Raw genomic sequence first — 26,368 nt, forward strand, 5'->3', positions numbered from 1 at the left:
CTCCAAATCATCTATGTAAATTGTGAACAATTGTGGGTCCAACACTGATCCCTGAGGGACACCACTACCTACTGTTTGCCAACCAGAGAAACACCCATTAATCCCCACTCTTTGCTTTCTATTAATTAACCAATCCTCTATCCATGCTACTACTTTCCCCTTAATGCCATGCATCTTTATCTTATGCAGCAACCTTTTGTGTGGCACCTTGTCAAAGGCTTTCTGGAAATCCAGATATACTACATCCATTGGCTCCCCGTTATCTACCGCACTGGTAATGTCCTCAAAAAATTCCACTAAATTAATTAGGCACGACCTGCCCTTTATGAACCCATGCTGCGTCTGCCCAATGGGACAATTTCCATCCAGATGCCTCGCTGTTTCTTCCTTGATGATAGATTCCAGCATCTTCCCTACTACCGAAGTTAAGCTCACTGGCCTATAATTACATGCTTTCTGCCTACCTCCTTTTTTTAAACAGTGGTGTCACGTTTGCTAATTTCCAATCCGCCGGGACCACCCCAGAGTCTAGTGAATTTTGGTAAATTATCACGAGTGCATTTGCAATTTCCCTAGCCATCTCTTTTAGCACTCTGGGATGCATTCCATCCGGGCCAGGAGACTTGTCTACCTTTAGCCCCATGAGCTTGCCCATCACTACCTCCTTAGTGATAACAATCCTCTCAAGGTCCTCACCTGTCATAGCCTCATTTCCATCAGTCACTGGCATGCTATTTGTGTCTTCCACTGCGAAGACCGACCCAAAAAACCTGTTCAGTTCCTCAGCCATTTCCTCATCTCCCATTATTAAATCTCCCTTCTCATCCTCCAAAGGACGAATATTTACCTTAGCCACTCTTTTTTGTTTTATATATTTGTAGAAACTTTTACTATCTGTTTTTATATTCTGAGCAAGTTTACTCTCATAATCTATCTTACTCTTCTTTATAGCTTTTTTAATAGCTTTCTGTTGCCCCTTAAAGATTTCCCAGTCCTCTAGTCTCCCACTAATCTTTGCTACTTTGGATGTTTTCTCCTTCAATTTGATACTCTCTCTTATTTCCTTAGATATCCACGGTCGATTTTCCCTCCTTCTACCGTCCTTCCTTTTTGTTGGTATAAACCTTTGCTGAGCACTGTGAAAAATCGCTTGGAAGGTTCTCCACTGTTCCTCAACTGTTTAACCATAAAGTCTTTGCTCCCAGTCTACCTTAGCTAGTTCTTCTCTCATCCCATTGTAATCTCCTTTGTTTAAGCACAAAACACAAGTGTTTGATTTTACCTTCTCACCCTCCATCTGTATTTTAAATTCCACCATATTGTGATCGCTCCTTCCAAGAGGATCCCTAACTATGAGATCCTGAATCAATCCTGTCTCATTACACAGGAACAGATCTAGGACCGCTTGTTCCCTCGTAGGTTCCATTACATACTGTTCTAGGAAACTATTGCGGATACATTCTATAAACTCCTCCTCAAGGCTGCCTTGACCGACCTGGTTAAACCAATCGACATGTAGATTAAAATCCCCCATGATAACTGCTGTACCATTTCTACATGCATCAGTTATTTCTTTGTTTATTGCCTGTCCCACCATAATGTTACTATTTGGTGGCCTATAAACTACTCCTATCAGTGACTTTTTCGCCTTACTATTCCTGATTTGCACCCAAATGGATTCAACCTTATCCTCCATAGCACCGATGTCATCCCTTACTATTGCCCGGATGTCATCCTTAATTAATAGAGCTACACAACCTCCCTTACCATCCACTCTGTCCTTCCGAATAGTTTGATACCCTCGGATATTTAACTCCCAGTCGTGACCATCCTTTAACCATGTTTCAGTAATAGCCACTAAATCATAGTCATTCACGATGATTTGCGCCATCAACTCATTTACCTTATTCCGAATACTACGCGCATTCAGGTAAAGTACACTTATGTTGGTTTTTTTTACCTCTGTTCTGAATCTTAACACCTCGATCAGTAACCTCTCCTAAGTTATATTTCCTCTTAACATTTCTCCTAATTTTCCTTGTCGTTGAACCCATATCTTCATGTAACAACCTGCCGCGTCGCTTACCATTAATGATTTTACTTCCCGTTTTATTCATTTTAGTATTCCTGGTCCTATTCACTGAGCTCCCCTCAGTCACTGTACCTTGTACTGTCGCCCTTTTTGATTTTTGACTATGGCTTCTCTGCCTTACACTTTCTCCCTTACTGCCTTTTTTTTCTGTTCCTGTTTTACTACCTTCCAACTTCCTGCATCGGTTCCCATCCCCCTGCCACATTAGTTTAAACTCTCCCCAACAGTTCTAGCAAACACCCCCCCCATGGACATCGGTTCCAGTCCTGACCAGGTGCAGACCGTCCGGTTTGAACAGGTCCCACCTCCCCCAGAACCGGTTCCAATGCCCTAGGGATTTGAATCCCTCCCTCTTGCACCATCTCTCGAGCCACGCATTCATCCTATCTATCCTGACATTCCTACTCTGACTAGCTCGTGACACTGGTAGCAAGCCTGAGATTACTACCTTTGATGTCCTACTTTTTAGTTTAACTCCCTGAATTCAGCTTGTAGGACCTCGTCCTGTTTTTTACCTATATCGTTGGTGCGTATGTGCACCACGGCAGCTGGCTGTTCACCCTCCCCCCCCATGTTGTTGTATTTCAGATTTGAGGAATAATTCCCATGATTATTGTTAATCCAGAAAAATGTTTCGTGGAGGCGAGCAGTCCATTTTTCCATCACAGAGAGACTACAGTGTTTTAAAAAAGTTATTCTTGACATATCTTAACCGTTTTCTTCCATCCATAGATTTGTCCTATAAAGCTTATTTAAGGTTATTTATATAAAATTAAATAATACGATAGAAATTCAATTGAAATCTGTATAATAGAGCAATTAAAATAAAAAATGACACCTATGGAACTCGAGGTGGAATTATTTCCTTCCGTCAGCACTGGGGTTTGGGACGGGCAGGGGTGGAGAATGTGCCAATTTCTTGACGGTGTGAAATGATGCCAGAAACTTGCAGTCCCAACTGTCTTGGCGGGTGAACGACAGGAATTGTGCAGTCCCAGGGAGTTTCTCACCCATGGCTCGAGTGAACCTTGGCAAAGACCGATGCCTCCATGCACAGGCATGATTCAGGGAACATAGATCGAGCCTGAGTCCTCGCTAGAAGGATAAGGGAATGGGGTGGGGTGTGTAAAGAGCCAATAACACAAGAACAACAAGAAAAACCCACAAAATGTTCATAAAATGAAATGATTCATGTATTTACAAAGATGGCAAAACAACATTCCTGCCAGCAGTATGAATTTAATTACCACTACGTCCAGGCGCTTCCCCGAAATCTGCAACCGAGGTGGAGACGGTCTGCATTATGCCCTCTTGTCGGTGCTGATTTTGGTGGGCGTTCTCTAGAGGCTGAGGCCTGGGGGGGGTGGCGGCAGCCTTTCTTTGGTCTCCTGCTCTGGGAGAGGTGCACCCTCAACAGACTAAGAGGCTGGAGTTGATGGGATCACAATCAGAGTGGACTCTGAACACATGACTTCCCTTGGAATTTTCAGAGTGGAAGTCTCAGGGGTGTCCGCTTGATGATGCCCCTATCTTCAACTGCTCCAAAGGCTACTGGTGGGGCATCAGGGATACTTCGGCCTTCGTGCTAGTCAAGGCCAGTCCCCAAAGCTACTTTGGCATCCCCCTCCAGACCATCAAGCTCTAGCAGCTAGAACAAGGCAACAGAGGTATGGGATGAGCAGCACCTCCACCTACAAGTTGCTCTCTACTCTCTCTCTCTCTCTCTCTCCTCCTCCTCCCCACCCCCCCCCCCCCCCCCCCCCCATGGTTTGGAAAAATGCTGAACGTTAATTTTCAATCCTACTACTTTAATTTTGCAAGTGATTTCCTGTCAGTGACACCACCAATCTTACAGCTAGGCTACAGTGATGGTGTAAAGGATAATTTATTTCAGGAAGCAAAAATATTTTCTCATTATTTCACAGAAATCCTGTTACCAGTGTCAGAAAACAACAGTGCAATTTTTCTTAAATGAAAATTTGACTAATTAATAGAACCTATGTTCCAATTTAAATACAGCTAGGAAACAAAACAGTTTTCTAGTGATGTATATTTATTGAGGCTCCTACACTATGTTTTACAGAACCATCACTTCTGTATTATATCGATAGGCCAATCGATCTACTCTATTTCTTATGAGCTTATAATTCATTCCAGATGGGTGATGAATATTCTAGTTTTGCTCCTCAAAATGGCAACCAAGATGCTATAATATGTAATGTTCTTGTTACATAATTAAACCAAATTTCTGTGCAGATTGCTATCTTTAGAAGTACAGCATAAGACAAATTTAAAATGATTTAGCATGTATTTCGATGCAGTATAATTGACCAAATCATCAAGTGCACCGTTGTCTAGTTTTGATGCACAGATATGTCATGTCAACAGTATAGTTAGACCTGGTTGCATTTTATTATTGATAGTTGTTAGCTGCTTTTCTTACTATCGACCAATACTTTCAGTAGACATTGGGGGGGCGATTTCTGGCTATTCTTGCTAGTGGAATCTTCTGGTCCTGCCGATGGCCTCAGGTTACTCATTGGCGGAGGTGGATTGAATGGGAAATCCCATTGACTGTCGTGAGACCAGAATGCCCCTTTCCACCAGCCAACGGCGGGCTGCCTCCCACTACCGGGAAACACACCACAGGGTTGCAGAAAAATCCCCCCACCATTGAAAGCCATCTATCTCTTGATTATTCCATCACAAGAGTAGAGCCTGTTAATCATATCAGTTAATTAATGCAGCAGAGGCTGCATTCCGAAGGACAATGGGAGGACAATAATACTGTAGCCCTGATTCTCTGGCCTGTACTTCTCTCAGCAAGACTCAAGCTGGCTATTGCAGGGGCATCATATTCGTTAGTGCACAGAAGTCCTGTTTGAGTACAATCTAATAGTGATTAGTAATTCCTCAAGAAGGCAGCCTCTGAATTTGGTGAAAAATTGGATTTGATAATGAGATAGACAGGGGGCGCAATTCTCCCATTGGGAGACTAAATGCTGTTGCCGGAGTGAAAACCGGAGTATTTCACTCCGGCGTCGGAGGCCGCTCCCAGCCCCCTATTCTCCCGCCCCCGGGGGGCTAGGAACGGCGTTGTGTCATATACGCGCGCCGGGCCTTGGCGCCGCGTAAATGACGTCACCCGCGCATGCACGGTTGCCGTCCTCCCCGAGGCCACCCCGCAAGTAGATGTCGGGTGGCTCTTGCGGGGCGGCGGTGGAAAGGTGGTCCTCCTTCAGAGAGGCCGGCCCACCGATCGGTGGGCACCGATCGTGGGCCCAGACCCCTTTTGAGGCCTCCCCTGGTGCAGGAACCCCCCTCACCCCCCACAGACCGCTCCCACCAGCGTTCCCGTGCTGTTCCCGCCGGCAGCGACCAGGTGTGGACGGCGGCGGCGGGAACCTGTCGTGTTGGGCTGGACGCTCGGCCCATCCGGGCCGGAGCATCGCCACTCGCCCGTGACAAACGGCGATTCTCCCAGCGGCCAACCGTGATTTTTGCCGCGCCGGTTTGGGGGTGGGGTGGGAGAATCGGGTGCCGGGGCGGCGTGGCGGGACACGCACGGCGCCCGGGCGATTCTCCCACTCGGTGTGGGGGGGGGAGAATTCCGCCCAGGGTGTGTCCTGGGATTGAGCAGAAATGAGAGCTGTAGTATAACAGGAGTGCATTAATTCTGTGATTTAAATGTCAACTAGTACTAAGAATTATGTTTAAACTGTACAAGCAAAGTGAGAGAAACTGTGGAATGCTGCAGACATGATTTGCATTGCGCTACTTTAAATGGTAACAGAAAATAACATATTAGGTTTATAGCGTGAGTGAGGTTTTTGTTAAGACAGTTGTCTTGATATCATTCATATTCATATTTTAATGTCTTCTGCTGTGAAGTTGAGAATTCTGCAATAAAAGTAAAGTATTGAACTTTAAAATACAAACAAAAGTGCTGGCAAACTCTCAGTAGATCAGAAAGCACCTGTGGAGAGTGAAACGTGGGGCACGGCAGGATTCTCTGTTTGGGAGACTATGGGCTGGATTCTCCAATTTTGCGGCTAAGTACTGATGCCGGCATGGGAACAGTGGTGTTTTACGATGCCAAAATCGGCGCCAAACCCTTACCGGTTCTGGGAGCGGTGACGGGCTAGCAGCGACGCTGGGTAAACCTCCCGGATCCCGTGCCGAAAAAGGCCGGAGACTGACTGGTTCCGTGGCCGCGCTTGCGCACTGTGATGAACTCCAGAGGTTGTGTCGTACAACATGCCGCCGGCCACGTGCGGACCCAACCTGCCAGATAGTGCCCCCTGGACCCCCTTCGCCACCCCTGGACCACCCCCCACCAGTGCCCCAGCCCGCTGAAGCCCCCCGGCCAGCGGCACTGCTCCCCCCTCTGATCACTAGCTTTCGGAGCACTGCTCCTTCCTCAGGTGGTTCAAGATCTGGAGAGAAAACTGAACTGTGCAACTGGAGAGTTGCACACCGGTTTTCAGCCTGAACATTACACTTTGTCAAATTCTGGTAAGATTCTGCCCAGTATGTGTGTTAAATAAAATAATGGTTTACAGTGATTAGGAGTAAGCGCTGGCAGATTGCAAAAGATATTTCAATGTTGATCTACCAACTTCTAACTCCATTCGTAATGGACCATTTTTGTTTGTCAAATTTATAATATATAACATTTTTAAAGGAAAATAGAAAATTATATTGTTTCCATATGCATCTTGATTTCTTGCTGTTCATTTACAGCAATGTATTCCCTTTATCTGCTCATGGGTAATGATGGTGCATGACATACACATAAATGTCAGTATCTTGGGAACCTAATTTGCTGTCCTTGCTGTATTTGAAAGGAACCTTTCCGGGGGGAAAAAGCTAACTGCCTATTATTGTGCATACTGCATTAGACATTTTACATTAGCCTGATTGCAGGATTTGAATAAAATTGTTTTAAATTTAATGTATTCTTAGGATGTAAAAGTTAAAGATTATCTTCCATGTTGTGATTCAAGTCACATGCTTAGTATTTTAAAAACAAATACATTGCTAATGAGCTTTAAAAGTCTTCAGATAACATTGTCCCATGCAAAGCCAAATCGTATTCCAAATACTCTTACCACATTTTCTTCCGGACTACGGAGATTATTGTAGACATATAACAACCAGTCACATGGTATAATTGTTGAAAGAGTAGAGAAATTTTGGAAAGTGTCTAATCACCAAGCTATGTTGAACCAGTAAATCTGTTGTGGGGTAGTAGGGAACAGATTGATCAGGATTTGAATCGTAAGGCATTAATCTTTGAAGAAAGGTTTGAAGACAAATTTTAAAAACTCTATTGAGCTTAAGTCCATGTTGATTTTTTTTGCCAAGATTGCGGTGTGTATTTATGTGAGAGAGACTAATGTTCAGGAGAGAGACTAGGATAATAGGAGATAGATGCGGACAAATAATGTATATTAATGTAATGTTACAGCAATTTTGGAAGGAAAAAGGCAATTGAATTTTCAAGCCATCTAATTACTTCATCTGTGTTTTGTTGACAAATAGAAAAGACCAAGGCTAATAATGGCTTCCACCTCTGAGACAGAGATTTTAATTTCTAACACCTGTTAGACAGAGGGAGAGACAAAAAAATACCAATTGAGAGAAAGGAAGATATGCATTTCTTCCTTAGTTTAATTTGGTTTCTTTTTAAATAAAAGCTAGTTACATTTTTACAGCAAACAAAGGGTCAATAGGAGGCAAACTGGTTGAGGCTGAAGGGGCTGCTGACCTTTTTAGATTAGGAAGGTGCAGTAACATCCATCGTTCTAATGTAACATAACTTAGTTTTAATTTTTCAACCTTTAATTAGTTGATTCTGATGGTGAGTTTTCATAATGCTTGTTAATGTTGGTCCATAAGTTACTCTACGGGACACCTGCGTATAAATGCATATTCTTTCTGCAATGTTATCAAAGGTGTAACCTGTTTGAGATAAGTTGGTAAACACCTCAGTTAAACTAACTGAGATTGCAGATGCATGCTGTGAATGCTTATATAGGAGTGGCCCAAGGCATAATCTCAGAGCCCTTGCTATTATAATGAGTTGAAAAATCCATTGCTATGATTTCAAGGATTTATACTATTATGTCCATAAAATGGAATAGTAATGATTGATATTAATTGCATTTTATTCAGTGAAGATTGAACCATCCTGCACTTCATTATTTGTATTTCACTTCATATGTTTTTGTTGGAAAGCAATTCCTTTTGGGACCCAAATAACAGTCAGGACTAATATTAGAGTAATCAGGTACAGAAAGAGATGCAAAAAATGCCTTGGGAGTGATTTTGTTTTCTAGATAGCTCCTAGTGTAGCATATTGACATGCGCATTGATAAACGACCGGAGGTCTGACAGACTCCAGAAGCATTGCCTTGGTTCTGATTACTGGATGTGTGTAGGTATGCTACTGCTTATCTCCTCCCTTCAGTCCTTGTTATATTTATCCCTCTGCTTGTAAGAGAGTAGTGGGTTATTAATTTTTCACAATAGAAAACGGCTTATTGCATTGCCACAGGGCACCTTGTGAAGTACAACATTCTTGTTCCAGCATGTTTTCATTTCAAGAATAGCTCACACAGCTATGCCTTTCCTGATGCTTGTTCCTAAGGTACATACTATTATGTTTCCACGGCTTTTAAACAATGGAGGTGAGCTTATAGTCTATTAATTATTAGTTAGTTGATAACTTTCATTCCGTGTTTATCAATGGACTGTTGTGTATTGCTATGTCTAAATTTGAAATTGCAGTGAGCTTTTAGCTGCTGCTTGTTTTTTAATGCCCTGTTGTCTTTGTACGTACAAATTTTCTGTTTGCAAGTAGTGCTATGTCCTTAAATTGCAATCAGAATCTTAATAGGTTAAGAGATTGGTTGTTAGAGTTTCCACTCTGTCGTTCAGCTCAGCCTGATTTGCATATGCACTCAAATTCATGTTTACAGTTTGGATACAAGTGAATTTAACTACAGATTTTCATTGACCGGTCTTTCTGCTTGTCAAAAAGAGTGGTTTGGTTTCAAAGTTCACCTCCAATATCGGAGCACTTTGCTTTCCATTCACAAAGTTCGTCAAATAGCAGCCTTCAAAGTTATTGGAAATGGTCTTGTCCGCTAAAATCTTTGGTGGTTCTTTTGATGGGTCACAATCAGGAAACACAAGTTTTCTATATAACTGGTGGGATTCGAATGGATTCTTTTTGATAGAATTAGATTGTTGACTAAACGTGGTGGAAGGTCAAAAATTTGAGATTAACACAAAAATTCAGTTCTTAGTTCCTCCAATAGCGAGTATTTACTGATGAGTAAGAATAATTTGTTGCTGTCTCTATAACAATCCTTTTCAGTTATTTTTATAAAACATATATTGAAAAATACGTTTTGTCAATTTATATTTTTCCAGAAATGCACGAAATACACCATTACGCACTCAAGTGGTTTAGCAATTGCATTTATATATTTATAAATATTTTGTTATATTTACATATTTCTGAAGCGGGGTGTCCAAAGCTGCTCACGGTACTCCAGCTGTGGTCTGAACAAAAATATGCTGAAATATTGATCAGATTGTTCAAGTCCAACTTCAGTCACGGCCTCTGTTAACCTAATGGGGGAGCTAAACCTTTTCAGCTGAATTGCAGTATAATATATTAACATATTGGAGCGGTTTAACAACATGCACGACAGTGAGAAGATGAAAAATGTTTTACATTAAGTACAAAGATAAAATTATAGTGATATAGTAGGTTTTAACCTGTGTGAATGTTTCATGAGCTGGAGCTTTTACTTCAGACTATATTGGAATAATATTTTAAGAATATTTATAATTGTGACAAGAAATAGAATTTACCAATTATATACAAATAAAATAAACTAGCAGAGTATATGATAGATATGATTGCTCTGCTACCAACAATGGGACCAGCCACATGGTGTGAGAGATAAATCTTTAATTTGTATAACATTAACTATTTACATGATTTTGATTTCGGATTTTACTGTTCTACCCTTCTGTTTCCAATTCTGGAACTCTGAGACTTGAACATTGAATGCGGAATGTGCTATAAATAGTTTTCCGATAATATGGCTCATCATATAAAATGCTTTTGAGTTATGAGAAGTACTTAGCAATTTGGCAAGAAATGTACTTGAAACAGGACTTCTTTGTCATCAAATTTAATTGGAGTGGATAATTGGAACTGGTACTTTTTCTACAGTGATTTTGTATCGCTAAGCCTTGCTTCTATACCATGTTGCTGTAGTTAGCCTAGAATCTAGATCATGCATTTATTTAAAAGTAACACATTTTCTGCCACTTTAATCATATAATTTACATGAACTTGTGCTACTCAATAAGTTGAGGTTTCAGATAGAGTTCTGATTAATCCTGCAAATGTGCAAAGGTCATTGAACTGCCATGGGCAGGAACAAAAAATAATCAATGAGTTGCTGGCCTCTAGAATACGATAGGGTTCAAAGCCCTGATTCAGACCACAGTTGGAGTACCGTGAGCAGCTTTGGACACCCCGCCTCAGAAATAAAATATTGGTCCTGGAAAGAATACAGCTTTACCAGAATGACTGCAAGGGTTAAATTACGAGGTGTGATTACACAAACGAGGGTTAATTTCCTAGAATTTAGAAGATTGAGTGATTGAATCTAAGTTTTCAAGATATCAAGGAGAACTGATTGGAAACATAAAGAGGACGTTTCAACTGGTTGAAGAGTCTAGGACCAGATGACATCATCCAAAAATTAGAGCCAGCCTTTCGGGATTAAGGTTAGGAGACAGTTCTATATGCAAAGCTTGGTAGACATTTGGAGCTCTTTGAAAATTACTGTTGATGCTGCCTCAATTCTTAATTTCAAATCTGAAATTGATAGATTTCTAATCACCAGGGGTACTAAGGGTAAAGAGGCAAAAATTGGAATATAGACGCAGGTCATAGGTCAACCCAAATCTCATTGAATAGGAGAATAGGCTTGAGAAGCTAAATTGACTACTCTCTGTTGCGATGTTCCAATTTAATGGCAAGGTTTCTAAGTGTGGTAGCGAGGGGGAACTTCTGCGACCTTCCTGACGCTTGACCCGGCATGGCCGTCACCGGTATCAAACTTTAATTGGTTCACTTAACAAGGTCCCACGGGCTTCGCGCTGCAACTGATGGTCCCGCCGACTGCTTCGCCGGGACCACATCTGCCAGCTGTCAAGTGAGAGTACCTTTAAGAAATGGGTGTTTATAAATGGGTGTGTATATAAATATCTGTAGTGAGAGTACCTTTATGAAATGGGTGTTTATTATTGCAGTGATGTCAAAGAGTGGGTGGAGTTGGGCTGTCTCTCAGCTTTTTACTTTAGATTTTGAGCAGGCTGCAGGGTGTGTTTTTAGCTTTGTTTTCAATGTTGGAGCTGAAGCCAGACCAAGCAGGTGTACTGCTATTCTCTCTGCCATCAAAAGACTATCTCTTGATCATTTGGTGAATTCAGAATTATAAATGTTCTCCGTAGTGAATGTAAACCTAATGTGCTTCTGTTGAAAGGTGTTTTAAGTCTTATGGATGTTAAAAAGAAAGCTTTAAGAGTTACTTAGTGTTGTAGTCTTTGGGGCTTGTAATTGAATTGATGGTTGCTAAGATGTTCACTGTATTTATAAAAAAAAGGTTAACTTGAGTTCATAGAATAAACATTGTTTTGCTTTCAAAAGATACTTTTTCATTTCTGCTGTACCACACCTGTAGAGTGGGCCATGTACTCCCCATACCACAATCTATTAAAAGTTGTGGGTCAGGTGAACTCCATGATACACTTTGGGGTTCTCTAAACCCTGGCCCATAACAAATTGGGGGCTTAGTGAACTTAAAGACAGTGAGGGGTGAGCATATTGCTTTTCAGGTGTGGTATTCTAGTTTAAGTGGGGAGTGTGTTGTGGACAATGGCTCTTTCAGCGGCTCTGACATTTCTGGGGGTGGAGTCGGTCACACGCAGTACCTTACGGACAGAGACTAAAAGCAGACTGTTAGATTTGGCAAAAACATTGCAGTTAACATTACCTGACAAAATGCGAAAAGACAAGGTAATTATGGTGGTGGCTAAGCATTTAAAGTTGCCTGAGACACAGTTTGACTCATTGGAAATGGCAAAAATTCAGTTGCAAATTAAACAATTGGAACATGTGAAACAATTAAAGCAGCTTGAATACGAAAGAGAGAGAGCGGAAAAAGAAAGAGAAAGAGATAGAGAGGAAAAAGAAAGAGAGAGAGGAAAAAGAAAAGGAGAGAGAAGAAAGGAGAAAAGAAAGAATAGCCCTAGCAGAACAAAAAGAAAGAGAAAGGGAGCTACAGATCAGGGAAAAAGATAAAGAGAGAGAATTTGAACTTCAGAAAATGGCCATGAAACATGACAGTCAGTTAAATTTGGCAAACGTAAAGGGAAACGTACAGTTGGATGATAGTGATGAGGATAATGAGAAAGAGCGTCATAGTCGAAGGCTTGGTGGGGATCTATTTAAATATGTCCAAGCATTGCCAAGATTTGACGAGAAGGAGGTGGAAGCCTTTTTCATTTCATTTGAGAAGATGACTAAACAAATGAAATGGCCACAGGACAAGTGGGCATTACTGTTTCAAACAAAGCTGGTAGGTAGGGCTAATGAAGTGTTTGCATCACTACCGGAGCAGGTATCTGGGACGTATGAGGAGGTGAAAAAATCCATCTTAGGTGCATATGAACTAGTGCCTGAAGCCTACAGACAAAGGTTTAGAAATTTAAGGAATGAATTTGGTCTAACATACATGGAGTTTGAAAGGATCAAACAGAGTAATTTTGATAGATGGATAAGGGCTTTGAAAATAGACAAAACGTATGATGCTCTCAGAGAAATTATACTTTTGGAGGAGTTTAAAAATTCAATTCCTGATGTAATGAGAACTCATGTGGAAGAACAGAGGGTTAAAACTGCGAGATTGGCAGCAGAAATGGCAGATGATTATGAATTAGTTCATAAATCAAAGCTTGGTTTCCGACATCAGTTTCAGCCTGTGAGGGATAGAAACTGGGGACATGAGAAATACTCAAGTGGTAAAAGTAAAGGTGATCTGATGGGAGATAATATGGAGAGTGGACCTCAGATTAAAAAAGAAATCCAGGAGGGTGGAAAAGAAATGAAAAATGTCAAATGTTTTCACTGTAATAAACTAGGCCATGTAAAGTCACCGTGTTGGTGGTTGAAGAAAAGCACTGGGAAGGCTGATGTGGTAAAACAGGATAAGACAGTGGGGTTTGTTAAAGTGTAAAGGAAAGCCCAAGTGAAGCGAAGGAGGGGCAAAAGATTGTACAGCCTGATCAAGAGGTGATTGATAAGAAGGTGCCAGATTTCTTTGAAGAATTTACTTGCGTGGGTAAAGTTTTCTCATGTGTATCAGGACGAGCAGGTAAAGAAGTCAGGGGAGATACGGGAGCACATCAATCTTTAATGGTAAGAGATGAGGAGCTATGTAGTCTGGGAAGAGTATTGCCAGAAAAGGTGGTAATATGTGGAATTCAGGGTGAGAGGAGTAGTGTTCCATTATATAAGGTAAGATTGGAAAGTCCAGTGAAGAGTGGTGAAGTGGTAGTAGGAGTAATAGAGAAATGTCTTATCCAGGAATACAGTTTATCTTGGGTAATGTTATAGCTGGATCGCAGGTGGGAGTGATGCCTACGGTGGTTGATAAGTCAGTGGAAAATCAGACAACTGAAGTGTTGAAGGATGAATATCCTGGGGTTTTTCCGGATTGTGTAGTAACAAGGTCTCAAAGTCACAGGTTAAGACAAGAGGAGAAATCAGAGAGTGAAGATAAAGGTGAAGTGCAATTATCAGAAACGATTTTTGATCAGATGGTTGGAAAGAACAGGTGGAGGATGAGGCGGATATTTTTAGTTCAGGAAAATTGGCGGAGTTACAACAGAAAGATATAGAAATAAAACGGGTGTATTAGAAAGCATACACAGAAGAGGAATCTGAGTGTATACCAGAGTGTTATTACCGTAAAAGTGATGAGAAAATGGAGACCTTTATAGATGCAGGCAGATGAAAAGTGGGCAGAAGTTCATCAAGTAGTATTGCCGGTAGGGTATAGAAAGGAGGTTAGCGAGTTGCACATGAGATACCAGTGGGAGGTCATTTGGGAATAAGGAAAACTCAAACTAAAATCCAGAAGCATTTTTATTGGCCTGGACAACATAAAGATGTAGTTACATTTTGTCAATCATGTCACATATGTCAAGTGATAGTGAAACCTCAAGCAGTGATAAAACCAGTGCCCTTAATACCCACTCCAGCATTTGAGGAATGTTTTACAAGGGTCCTAATTGATTGCGTAGGACCGCTTCCTAAAACAAAAAGTGGGAATCAATATCTTTTGACTATAATGAATGTGTCTACTAGGTTTCCAGAGGCCATTCCAGTCTGTAATATTACAGCTGAAAAGATTGGGAGGAGTTACTTAAATTCTTTACTAGATATGGACTACCCATCAAGGATCAAATTTTATCTCAAGGTTATTCAAAGAAGTTATGGATAGCTTAGGAATAAAACAATTTGGATCTGTTCCTGGAAGGGAGCTTTCCGGGCGCTGGAGGAGAAGTTTGGGCTGGCGAGAGGGAACGACTTTAGATACTTACAGGTGCAGAATTTTGTACGCAGACTGGTGCCGTCCTTCCCACGTCTCCCGCCGAAGGGGAGGCAGGACAGGGTAGTTTCTCGGGGAGAGGTGGGAGAGGGTAGAGTCTCAGACTTCTACAAGGAACTAATGGGAGCTGAGGATACGCAGATCGAGGACCTGAAGCTTAAGTGGGAAGAGGAGCTAGGGGGGGAAATGGGGGACAGTATCTGGGCAGAAACCCTGAGCAGAGTAAACACGACCGCAACATGCGCCATGCTCAGCCTGATCCAGTTTAAGGTCGTGCACCGAGCCCACATGACGGTGGCCCGGATGAGCAAATTCTTCGGGCTGGAGGACAAGTGTGCTAGATGCGCCGGAGGACCGGCTAACCATGTACACATGTTCTGGCCTTGCCCTAAACTCAGGGGGTATTGGCAGGGATTCGTAGATGTCATGTCCCGGGTATTGAAAACTGGGGTGGTAATGAGCCCTGAGGTGGCAATCTTTGGGGTTTCGGAGGACCTGGGAGCCCAGGAAGAGAGAGAGGCCGACGTTCTGGCCTTTGCTTCCCTGGCAGCCCAGCGACGAATACTGTTAGCATGGAGGGACTCAAAGCCCCCGAGGGCTGAGGTATGGCTATCGGACATGGCGAGCTTTCTTGGCCTAGAGAAAGTCAAGTTTGCCTTGAGAGGTTCGCTATTAGGGTTCGCCCGAAGGTGGCAGCCATTTATTGATTTCTTCGCAGAGGAGTAGGCGTCAGCAGGGGAGGGAGGGGGGGGGGGCTGCTAGGGTAGGGTAGAGTAGAGTAGGGGATATTGAGGCAGGTCCTTGCGTGAACAGAGCCGTGGTTTGCACTATGTTTAATTTGTGTCTTGACTTCTTTTTTTTTGGAGTGTACAATGTCACTTTTTCTATATGCCTAAAATATCTCAATAAAATTGTTTGTTTAAAAAAAAAGGAATAAAACAATTTAAATCAACTGCGTACCATCCAGAATCGCAGGGAGCGTTAGAAAGGTGGCATCAGACTTTAAAGACAATGTTGAGGGCTTATTGTCAAGATTATCCAGAGGATTGGGATAAAGGAATTCCATTCGTACTGTTTGCAATTAGGGATGCACCTAATGAGTCAACCAAATTCAGTTCTTTTGAACTAATTTTTGACATATGGGGCAAAATTCTCCCGAAACGGCGCGATGTCCGCCGACTGGCGCCCAAAACGCCGCCAATCAGACGGGCAACTTTGGGGGCCGAGCCCCAACATTGAGGGGATAGGCCGACGCCGGAGGGATTTCCGCCCCGCCAGCTGACGGAAACGGCCTTTGTTGCCCCGCCCGCTGGCGCGGAAATGACATCCAAGGGCGGCGCATGCGCGGGAGCGTCAGCGGCCGCTGACAGTTTCCTATGCATGCGCAGTGGAGGGAGTCTCTTCCGCCTCCGCCATGGTGGAGACCGTGGCGGAGGCGGAAGGGAAAGAGTGCCCCCACGGCACAGGCCCGCCCGCGGATCGGTGGGCCCCGATCGCGGGCCAGGCCATCGTGGGGGCACCCCCCGGGGCCAGATCGCCCCGCGCCCGCCCCCCACAGGACCCCGGAGCCCGCCACGCCGCCTTGTCCCGCCGTTCAAAAGCTGGTTTAATCCACGCCGGCGGGACAGGCAATTTATCGGTGGGACTTCGGCCCATCCGGGCCGGAGAATCCAGCGGGGGGGCCCGCCAACTGCCGCGACCCGATTCCCGCCCCCGCCGAATATCCGGTACCGGAGACTTCGGCAACCGGCGGGGGCGGGATTCACGGCAGCCCCCGGCGATTCTCCAACCCAGCGGGGGGTCGGAGAATGACGCCCGAGGTAAGTGGACCACTTAAATTGATTAAGGAAAAATTGGAGAGTGGGAAATCGGAAATTACATTATTGGATTACGTGTCAAATTTTAGGGAATGATTAAATAGAGCAGGTGAATTGGCGAGACAAAATTTAAAAGTTTCACAAAATGTGAGGAAACGGGTAGCGTTTTGTAGTTTTGCCTGTGGAGATAATGTTTTAATATTGTTACCAGTGGTAGGTGAACCTTTAAAAGCAAGGTTTTGTGGACCTTATCAGATTGAAAGGAAATTAAGTGAGGTGAATTATGTGGTAAAGACACCAGATAGAAGGAAGACTCACCGAGTGTGTCCTGTGATTATGCTTAAAAGGTACTTTGAAAGTAAGGAGAGAAAAAGGAGGAGGTTTTAATGATTCTAACTCAAAGTGACGAACCAAATCCAGATGACTGTGAATTTGACATACCTCAAATTAATTTGGAAAACGAGGATGTTCTTAAAAATTAGGATAAATTGTTGAGTTACCTTCCAGAGGAAAAACGAACTGACCTGAAAGAATTATTGATATCACATGGGCAGATTTGTGGAGATAAATTGGGAAGTACTAAAATGGCTATACATGATGTAGATGTGGGAAATGATGTTCCAATCAAACAACATCCATATAGACTTAACCCTTTAAAATTGGCACAGGTCAACGAAGAGATTGAGAGTATGCTTAAAAATGGCATAATTGAAGTGGGTTGCAGCCAATGGAGCTCACCCATAGTGATGGTACCTAAACCAGAAGGTACCCAACGGTTGTGTGTGGACTATCGAAAGGTTAATGCAGTTACAAGAATGGACTCTTATCCTATCCCACGTTTGGAGGATTGCATTGAGAAAGTGGGACAATCAGTTTTTATTTCCAAACTGGATTTACTTAAAGATTATTGGCAGGTACCTTTATCCGATAGGGCGAAGGAGATTTCAGCTTTTGTGACTCCAGATGGTATATACCAATTCAAAGTTATGCCATTTGGCATAAAAAACGCCCCAGCCACATTTCAACGGTTAACTAACAAAGTTGTTTCAGGATTACCCAATTGTGCGGTATACATCGACGATCTGGTAATTTTCAGCCAGACATGGACAGAACATTTAAAACATCTGATGGAGTTATTCGATCGACTTCAGGAGGCGGGTTTGGTGATAAACCTCGCCAAAATTGAATTTGGAAAAGCCCAAGTCACTTTCCTTGGCCATACTATCGGACAGGGTCGAATGGTCCCACGGGATGTGAAAACAAAAGTTATCGGGGAGTTTCCGATACCCTCGACACGACGGGAAATAATGCAATTTCTTGGTATGAGTGGATTTTACCAGAAATTTGTACCCAATTTTAGCAGTGTGGTCACTCCACTGACGGACTTGCTCAAGAAGCGTAACAAATTTCAGTGGACAGCGGAGTGTCAACACAGGCATTTGACGGCCTGAAGGCTGTGTTAACCACTGCTCCTGTGTTAGCCCCATCCCAAATTATACAAAACCATTCAAAGTGGCGGTTGATGTGAGTGATGTGGGTATAGGTGCGGTGCTTCTACAAGACGACGCCGAAGGGCTAGAGCGGCCTATTGGTTATTTTTCAATGAAATTGAATTCTCACCAGAAAAAGTATTCCACAATTGAGAAGGAGACTTTGGATTTGGTGCTGGCTTTGCAACATTTTCACATTTATGTGACCAGCAATCCGTCTGACACCGTTATATATACTGATCATAATCCGTTGACGTTTTTGGAGCGATTCCGGAATAACAATGCAAGGCTGTTTCGCTGGAGTTTATTGTTGCACCCATTTCATTTAAAAATAGAACATGTAGCGGGACAAGAAAATGTGATAGCCGATGCTTTGTCACGAATGTGATGAACGGAAGCAGTTTCAGTTGGAGGAAGAAGAAAAAAAAAGTGGACTATATTATTATACCTGTTTGCGTGTGTTGTTTTTTGAAACAAAAAAGTATATTTACTGTGTGCATTTCTTAAAGAATGGTGAAAAGGTGAAAAATGAAACCATCTTAAAGTTGACGGTTTATTTTTTTTCTTGGGAGGAGGTGTCATGTGAGAGTACCTTAAGAAATCGGTGTTTATAAATGGATGTGTATATAAATATCTGTAGTGAGAGTACCTTTAAGTTTGGGTGTTTATTACTGCAGTGATGTCAGAGAGTGGGTGGAGCTGGGCTGTCTGTCAGCTTTTTACTTTTGTTTTTGAGCATGCTGCAGGGTGTGTTTTAGTTTTGTTTTCAGTGTTGGAGCTGAAGCCAGACCAAGCAGTTGTACTGCTATTCTCTGCCATCAAAAGACTATCTCTTGATCATTTGGTGAATTCAGAATTATAAATGTTCTCAGTAGTGTGGGGCAGCACGGTAGCCTTGTGGATAGCACAATTGCTTCACAGCTCCAGGGTCCCAGGTTCGATTCCGGCTTGGGTCACTGTCTGTGCGGAGTCTGCACATCCTCCCCGTGTGTGCGTGGGTTTCCTTCGGGTGCTCCGGTTTCCTCCCACAGTCCAAAGATGTGCAGGTTAGGTGGATTGGCCATGATAAATTGCCCTTAGTGTCCAAAATTACCCTTAGTGTTGGGTGGGGTTATGGGGATAGGGTGGCGGTGTTGACCTTGGGTAGGGTGCTCTTTCCAAGAGCTGGTGCAGACTCGATGGGCCGAATGGCCTCCTTCTGCACTGTAAATTCTATGATATAATCTATGAATGTAAACCTAATGTGCTTCTGTTGAAAAGTGTTTTAAGTCTTATGGATGTTCAAAGGAAAGCTTTAAGAGTTACTTAGTGTTGTAGTCTTTGGGGATTGTATTTGAATTGATGGTTGCTAAGATGTTCACTGTATGTTTTAAAATGGTTAACTTGAGTTCATCGAATAAACATTGTTTTGCTTTTAAAAGATACTTTTCCACTTCTGCTGTACCACACCTGTAGAGTGGGACGTGTGCTCCCCATACCACAATCTATTAAAAGTTGTGGGTCAGGTGAACTCCATGATACACTTTGGGGTTCTCTAAACCCTGGCCCATAACACCAGCTCCCCGCTAACAAGGGAGAGCAGGACTTAAACCGAGCCTCCAGCGAAAACCCCACACAGGTCGCAGCGAGGCCATCGAGGAGACCAGCCCAACAGTTCAGCGATGCCGACCTGGCTAGATTATTGGATGCTGTCGAGATCAGACGGGATGCCTTGTTCCTTCTCGGGGCTCGGAGGGTCAGCCACAGGGCAGCCAGTGCCACCCTGGAGGAAGTGGCAGCTTGGTGAACGTCTCCAGGAGGACCGGCACCCAGTGTCGTAAGAAGATCAACGACCTGGTGGTGCATTGGTTAGCACAGCTGCCCCATGGCGCCGAGGACCCGGGTTCGATCCCGGCCTCGGGTCACTGCCCATGTGGAGTTTGCACATTCTCTCCATGCCTGCGTGGGTTTCAGCCTCACAATCCAAAGGTGTGCAGGATAGGTGGATTTGGGCACACTAAATTGCCCCTTAACTGGAAAAAAAAAGATCAATGACCTCCACCGGGCCGCATAGGTTGGCACCTTTCCCTTGGCACCGCCCCGCCCACAGGCACGTGTCTGGCACCATCCAGCCTCCTGAGCCCAACTATGTCTAGCAGTGCTGCCCATGCCCCCCCCCCTCGATGAACGATGCATGTGGTTCAGGATGCCCCCTCTGTGCCCCCGCAGGAGAAGTTGGTCCACAACAGATGGGAGAGGGCTGTCTGTCACCTGTTCAATTACGAGATATGTGAGACACACAACATCAAAACATACCAACCTAAACAAGCCCCCATCATACAAGTCCCATTTCCCCCTTTTGCAATAGCCATCAAACACGTTCCAAACACGTGACAGCGCATCAGCTATCACGTTGTCCTTTCTGGGAGTATGTTCAATTTTCACAATGAACTGTTGCAACAAAAAAAAACTCCAACAAACTCTTGATTAATAAAGGGATCAGGGGTTATGGGGAGAAGGCAGGAGAATGGGGATGAGAAACATATCCGCCATGATTGAATGGCGGAGCAGAATCGATGGGCCGAATGGCCTTATTCTGCTCCTATGTCTTACGATCTATGGAAAGACCAGCGAAGCCTGTATACCTAGGGTCGGCGCTGGCCTCCCCCTCTGGCTCCTTCTCTGACCTGATGGACGGTCAGGTCCTCAGGGTGTGGAGCCGGGACCTGCACGTGGGCCACTGCCTCGAGCCTCTGTCGACGCTGCTGCCACAGATTTCTCTGGTGTCCAGCCGCCTGGCCTGCCAGCAGCACCATGAGGGGAGCCTCCGCGGGGTCCAATATATCATCCAACCCATGTAATAGCTGTGAGGAATTGGAGAAGGTGTGAGACTGACAACCAGCAGTGTCTTCCACCACGCGATTCTCCATTTCCCCCATTGCTCTCCCCCGCCCATTCCGCCCACATGCCCTGCCTATGCTACCCTGGCCACAGTGGAAGGCCCTGGTCACCGGACCCCACACCCTGTACCCCAGACACTCGCATGTATCATTACCTCAATCAGGCGCTGGTTCCCTCACCGGTACATATAACCACCTTCTGGTCGCGGAACTATCCCTGGTGCTGTGGCCCAGCCCCTGGCTGTTTGGATGTTGGCCACTGTGTCCGTGGTGTTGCTTCCTGCAGTGCTCATGCATAGTGACCAGGCATCACGGTCTGATTGGGATGCTGGGCAATAACTCCCACATGCTACATGGCACGCCTACCCATGGGAATCCACTTGGAAGCTATGAAAAGCTCATTTAACTACGATTGCCAATTCCCTATTAACAATGGCCTTCAGCCGCATGGCCAGAGGCCTCCATGGTCAGTCGTAGTTATGGGTGGTCATAGGGCAGACAGGCAGGGGCTGGGGTTGACTGGTAATGGATACACACGATCCAGGGGATGTCATGGCAGACCCACAGGCGTTGAGACACCCACACCCTGCCCTCCCAACCCATGGGTGACCCCCCCTCACCGATTGCGATCCATCCCAACTCAGGCTGAACCCCCCCCCCCCCGGGGCACCCCACCGAGCACGAGGCAGCAACCCCAGTGCCCCGGGCTCATTCCCTAGGAGTGAAGATGGCTACTCACCTCCTTTGAAGAGCAATTCCACCAGCTTCACATCTTAAAAAATGTGTACTAATTGGCACCCGCGTGACCACTTGTTGGGGAGGTGGTTAAATAGCGGGTCGTTCCCGTTAATTGTAAGGAGATTGGCCTTAAGTGGTGATTATTGGTTTTGATTATTGGTTTCTCGCCACGCTACGGTGGGAACCAGATTTCACCAACTGGAGAAGGCCGGTAAGATCGCAATCTGATTGGTACCGGCGCGGTTCTCGATTTTGGCCTCTCCCGTGATCTAACGGCCGCATCACACTCTCGCTCAAACGCAACACGGCTATTAAATCATGCCCTAAATATTCGATGGTACGAGAGGGATAGTGTTTATGTTATCTTACTTGTAATTCAGATTTCTGGACTAATAATCTGGAGACATGGGTTCAAATCCCACCACAGCAATTGCGAATTTCAAATTCAAATTTAAATCTGGCATTAAAAAACCCCACAGCTGTAAAGTTGACCATGAAATCCTGGATTGTTGCAAATGCCCAGCTGGTTCATTCATGTACATTAGGGAAGGAAACTGGCCATCCTTACTTGGTCTGGCCTACATATAACTGCAGATCCACAGCAAAGTGATTGACTCTCAGCATTTGCTTTCTGAAATGGCCCAGCAAGCCATTCCGCTGTACCAAAACCACAATGAAAATCTATCATTCTAACAGCCTACAGTGGTTGAAGAAAATGGCTTGCTAGCAGCTTCTCGAAAGCGTTCAGAGTTGACTCGCAAATGTTCACTTGGCCAGACATACCAACATCCTATGAATAAATAATTTTTAAAAAGGACAGTTGGGCGCAGGTAATTGTGCACTTACAGGCAGTCAATATTTTGAATTCACTGTTTGCAATGAACAATGCTTTCATTTTCATGCCTGATGCTGCTCCAGGGTGTGGAACTCGACTGCATGCTATGGGAGGATATTCTCACCATTGTTTTGCAGGATTAGGAATTGTCATCAACAGTAACAGTAGAGCAGCAAAAGCGTGGCGTAGTCCACAATAGTCTCTTGAAGAAATATTGAAATGTTAGGTACATGTGCAGCTTAAATTGTGACAAGCCAGTTCCCTATTGCATATTTAGTTTTTATGGAGTAACATTGCAGAAGATGGAAGGGTTGAATCTCACCTCAGACAGTCCCAACAGGTGAAAACCAACACTCAAGTTCGGAATTCTGGTTTACATACAGTGAAATATTTTTGTCCGATTGCTGTGGGTGCCACCTTCCAGGCTAACATAAAGAGTTTTGGCCATGTAATAAACATTCACGGCACAAAATGTCAATTCATTACTTCACATTACTCACTAAGGGAAGAGTGTGTAGGCACAAATATTTGAGTTGCTAATTTTTGTTTGAGTCTCAATCAGGTTTTTTTGATCCCCTGGGTAATTCTCTACACTATTATGCATGCGCAGGAGCATACATTTCCTGTATAGACAGTGGGCGAAATTCTCCGCCTCACGCCACCAGCAGTGGGGTTACTGATGAGGCGGAGAATCCAGTGGTTGTGAAGAAAACGGGATTGCTGCCGGGTGCCAATCAGTTTCCCATGCTCCAGCTCCCTGCTGGCATCGGGATCAAGGTTCATGCCCACACCAGCAGCAAGTTGAAAATCTGTCATTAAGACCCATTTGCATTCACTTAGCAGGCTGGGCACTATATACTCCCGTCCGCGTGATTCCCCAGTCCTCTGGGCCGGGAATCATGTGGGCGAGAATAACTCCTGGCTCTGACAAGTGGGCCCTGACGTGGTGGACCTCGTGATGGGCCAAGGAGGTAACTCTTTAAGGGAATTGCCCCCAAAGTCCATCCAAGGACCATCTTCCCCTCCCCTCCCGACAATGCGACCTGTCCAGCTCACTACCAACCAGATCCCCCCACCGCCTCCATTAGAGACCCTCTAAATAAGGACAACCCCCCCTCCCCAGAGGCCCTCAAAATAAAGAATCCCCCGACGGGAACCTCCATACACCCTCTAAAAAAGGAGGCCTCCTCCTAGAGAACCCCTAAATAAGGCCCATCTCCAGAGTCTCCCTAAATAAGGAACATCCCTTCGAGACCACCAATAAGGAGACCCCCCCACAGACCAACCAGCAAAATGACCTTTGTCAGGCTGCCTTCCCCAGCGCCCGCCCCCGACCCAGAAGGGAGACCCCTGTCTGGAAGCTAGAGAGCAATCCAGACAGAGGCAGTGAAAAAGATTACCCGCGGGATTCTCCATCTGCGGGATCCTCTGTTTCACCGGCAGCGCACCCAGGCCTGCTGGTCTCCCGATGGCAGGACCAGAGAATCCCACTGCCGGCAGGGGCGCGCCTCACTGGAAAATTGGGCTGGTGGGACGGAGACTCCCACCCTACTGCTTTAACATTCACCTGGCTCAGGCATAAGAAGCAGCACCTGTCAATTCCTGGACAGAGAAAAACAGTCAGCTGTGTTTAAATGCTCTGACCCCAATGGACCGAGTTCCCGACTGCGCGGAGGACGTGTGGTCTCAGCAGTTGGGAACCCGGCATGGCGGTTGCGAACTGTGTTCAGTCGGCCAGGAGCCATGCTGCTGGGGGGGGGGGGGGGGAGGGGGCTTCTGCGAGGATTGGGGAGACTGGTGGGGGTGGCCAGGTAGCCAGTATTTGGCAGTTCGGCTCCCTGCACGGCCGGAGCCATGTTGTACACCGCGACTGCTGCAGGCCGTCGCCGTGCGCATGCGCGGCCACGGACCCGGCCATTCTCCAGCCGTTTTTGTCGTGGGAACCTGGAATTTTACCCGGCGTGGCTGCTAGCCCCTCACAGGTCCTAGGATCGGTGAGGGTTCGTCGCTGATTTTGGCATCGTAAAACATCACAGTTCCCACGCCGGCGTTGACACTTAGCCACAAAATCGGAGAATCCAGCCCATAGTCTCTCTAACGGAAAATTTAGCCCAGTATTTTAATGCTGGCTATATTATGTGTCTTTTCAGATTGGATTTGTTTCTGAAGTTGATCTTGATTCCTCATTATCTATCTCGGTACTTATGCAGTAAGCCTGCCTTCTATAAAATCAAATTGACTAATGAGTCGAATTACATTTGGTAGGCTTCTCTAGCTTGTTAAGTAATGGGAAAGAGGCATTAGACAGAAATATTCAACCAATGGTAAATAAATCAAAGCTGGATATGGAACCTTTACTCATCATTTTAGTTAAGTGCACCAACTAGTGACACATTGGGCACAAAACTATACTCATAGTGACACAATCTAATAGCCTCTCAGGTTGTGCTCACTAATTAAGTTTCCCTGTCGTATTCTGTGACTTATGGCAAAATGTAAATTATTTACTTTTTCATTATTGTGTGTATGCAACTGATGTTGCTGAGTTGATTCCTTTTTAAAAAAATATATTTTATTCAAATTTTTTGGCCAAACAAAACAATACAAATGTTTTTCCCTTTTTACAACAATAAAACAATATAAATAACAGTGACCGTTTTTAACAAATAAATAAATAATATATAAACTAAATGGCAACTGCCATAACAAAAATAATAACTCTCCCAGATAATAAAATCAAACAATCCAATATACATAACCAAGTACAAATATCTATACAAAAACACCCCTGAGGACCCACCCGAGCCCGAGCCCCCCACCCACCCCCCCCCCCCCCCCCCCCCCCGGGTTGCTGCTGTTACCTTCCCATTTCCTTTATCGTTCTGCAAGGTAGTTAATGAACGGTTGCCACTGCCTGGTGAACCCTTGAGCCGAACCCCTTAGTGCAAACTTTATCCGTTCTAGTTTTATAAACCCTGGTTCACCAGAACCACCGCCTCCCCTTGCAATCTGCCACTCACCATCACATATCTACCCCCACTATCCGCCACTATGGTCTTTGCCTCAAACAGTACCCGTTTCCCCACTAAAATAGCCACCCCCCTATTCTTCGCATCTAAACCCGAATGAAACACCTGCCCCACCCATCCTTTACGTAGTCTGACCTGGTCTATCAGTTTCAGGTGCGTCTCCTGCAACATAACCACATCTGCCTTTAATTTCTTTAGGTGTGCGAGTACCCGTGCCCTTTTAATCGGCCCGTTCAGCCCTCTCACTTTCCACGTGATCAGCCGGGTTGGGGGGCTCTTTACTTCCCCCCCTTGTCGACTAGCCATCCCCTTTTTTAACCCAGCTCCTCACCCGGTTCCCACGTACCTGTATACCCCACCGACGGTGCCCCCCCGTCTCGAACACCCTGTCCCATAAAAGCTCCCCCTTCTCCTTAGCAGCAGCAACCCAGTTAACCCCCCCCCCCCTCCGCTAGATCCCCCTCTAGCGTAGTTGCACCCCCCATGTTGCTCCCAGAAGTCAGCGAACTCTGGCTGACCTCGGCTTCCCCCCTTGCCTTCGGCCCCCACTGTGCGAGGCCCCCTCCTTCCTGCGTCCCCCTCCCCGCCACAATTACCATAGCGCGGGAGCAAAGCCCGCGTTTCCCACTCGGCCCCGCCCCTAATGGCGCATTTCCCTTTCCTTCCCCTTTCCGTCCCACCGGCGCCCACAGTTCCTCATACTCCCCCCCCCCCCCCCCCAACATGGGGAAGAGAGAAAAGTTACAGGATCATAGAATTAACAAATTGAAAAATCATTTCT

General features: G+C 44.9%; 1 protein-coding gene and 1 long non-coding RNA gene across 6 annotated transcripts in view; one reads left to right on the forward strand and one right to left on the reverse strand.

Annotated features, from left to right (window-relative positions):
* Positions 1–26,368, forward strand: part of LOC140399129 (regulator of G-protein signaling 3-like) — a 369,904-nt gene that overhangs the window by 267,950 nt on the left and 75,586 nt on the right. The window contains exon 1 of one of the 5 annotated variants that reach the window (XM_072488330.1): positions 8,637–8,784. The exons of the other annotated variants lie outside the window; for them this stretch is intronic. Within the exon in view, the coding sequence (XP_072344431.1) occupies positions 8,779–8,784 (6 nt within the window). The 5' untranslated portion in view covers positions 8,637–8,778. Of the gene's footprint in view, positions 1–8,636; positions 8,785–26,368 lie in introns of those variants that run through there. 5 annotated transcript variants of the gene reach the window in all.
* Positions 1–26,368, reverse strand: part of LOC140399130 (uncharacterized) — a 173,140-nt gene that overhangs the window by 6,459 nt on the left and 140,313 nt on the right. The window lies entirely within an intron of this gene.

The sequence above is a fragment of the Scyliorhinus torazame genome, chromosome 22, assembly GCF_047496885.1.
Source record: "Scyliorhinus torazame isolate Kashiwa2021f chromosome 22, sScyTor2.1, whole genome shotgun sequence".
In the NCBI taxonomy this organism is placed as follows: Eukaryota; Metazoa; Chordata; class Chondrichthyes; order Carcharhiniformes; family Scyliorhinidae; genus Scyliorhinus; species Scyliorhinus torazame.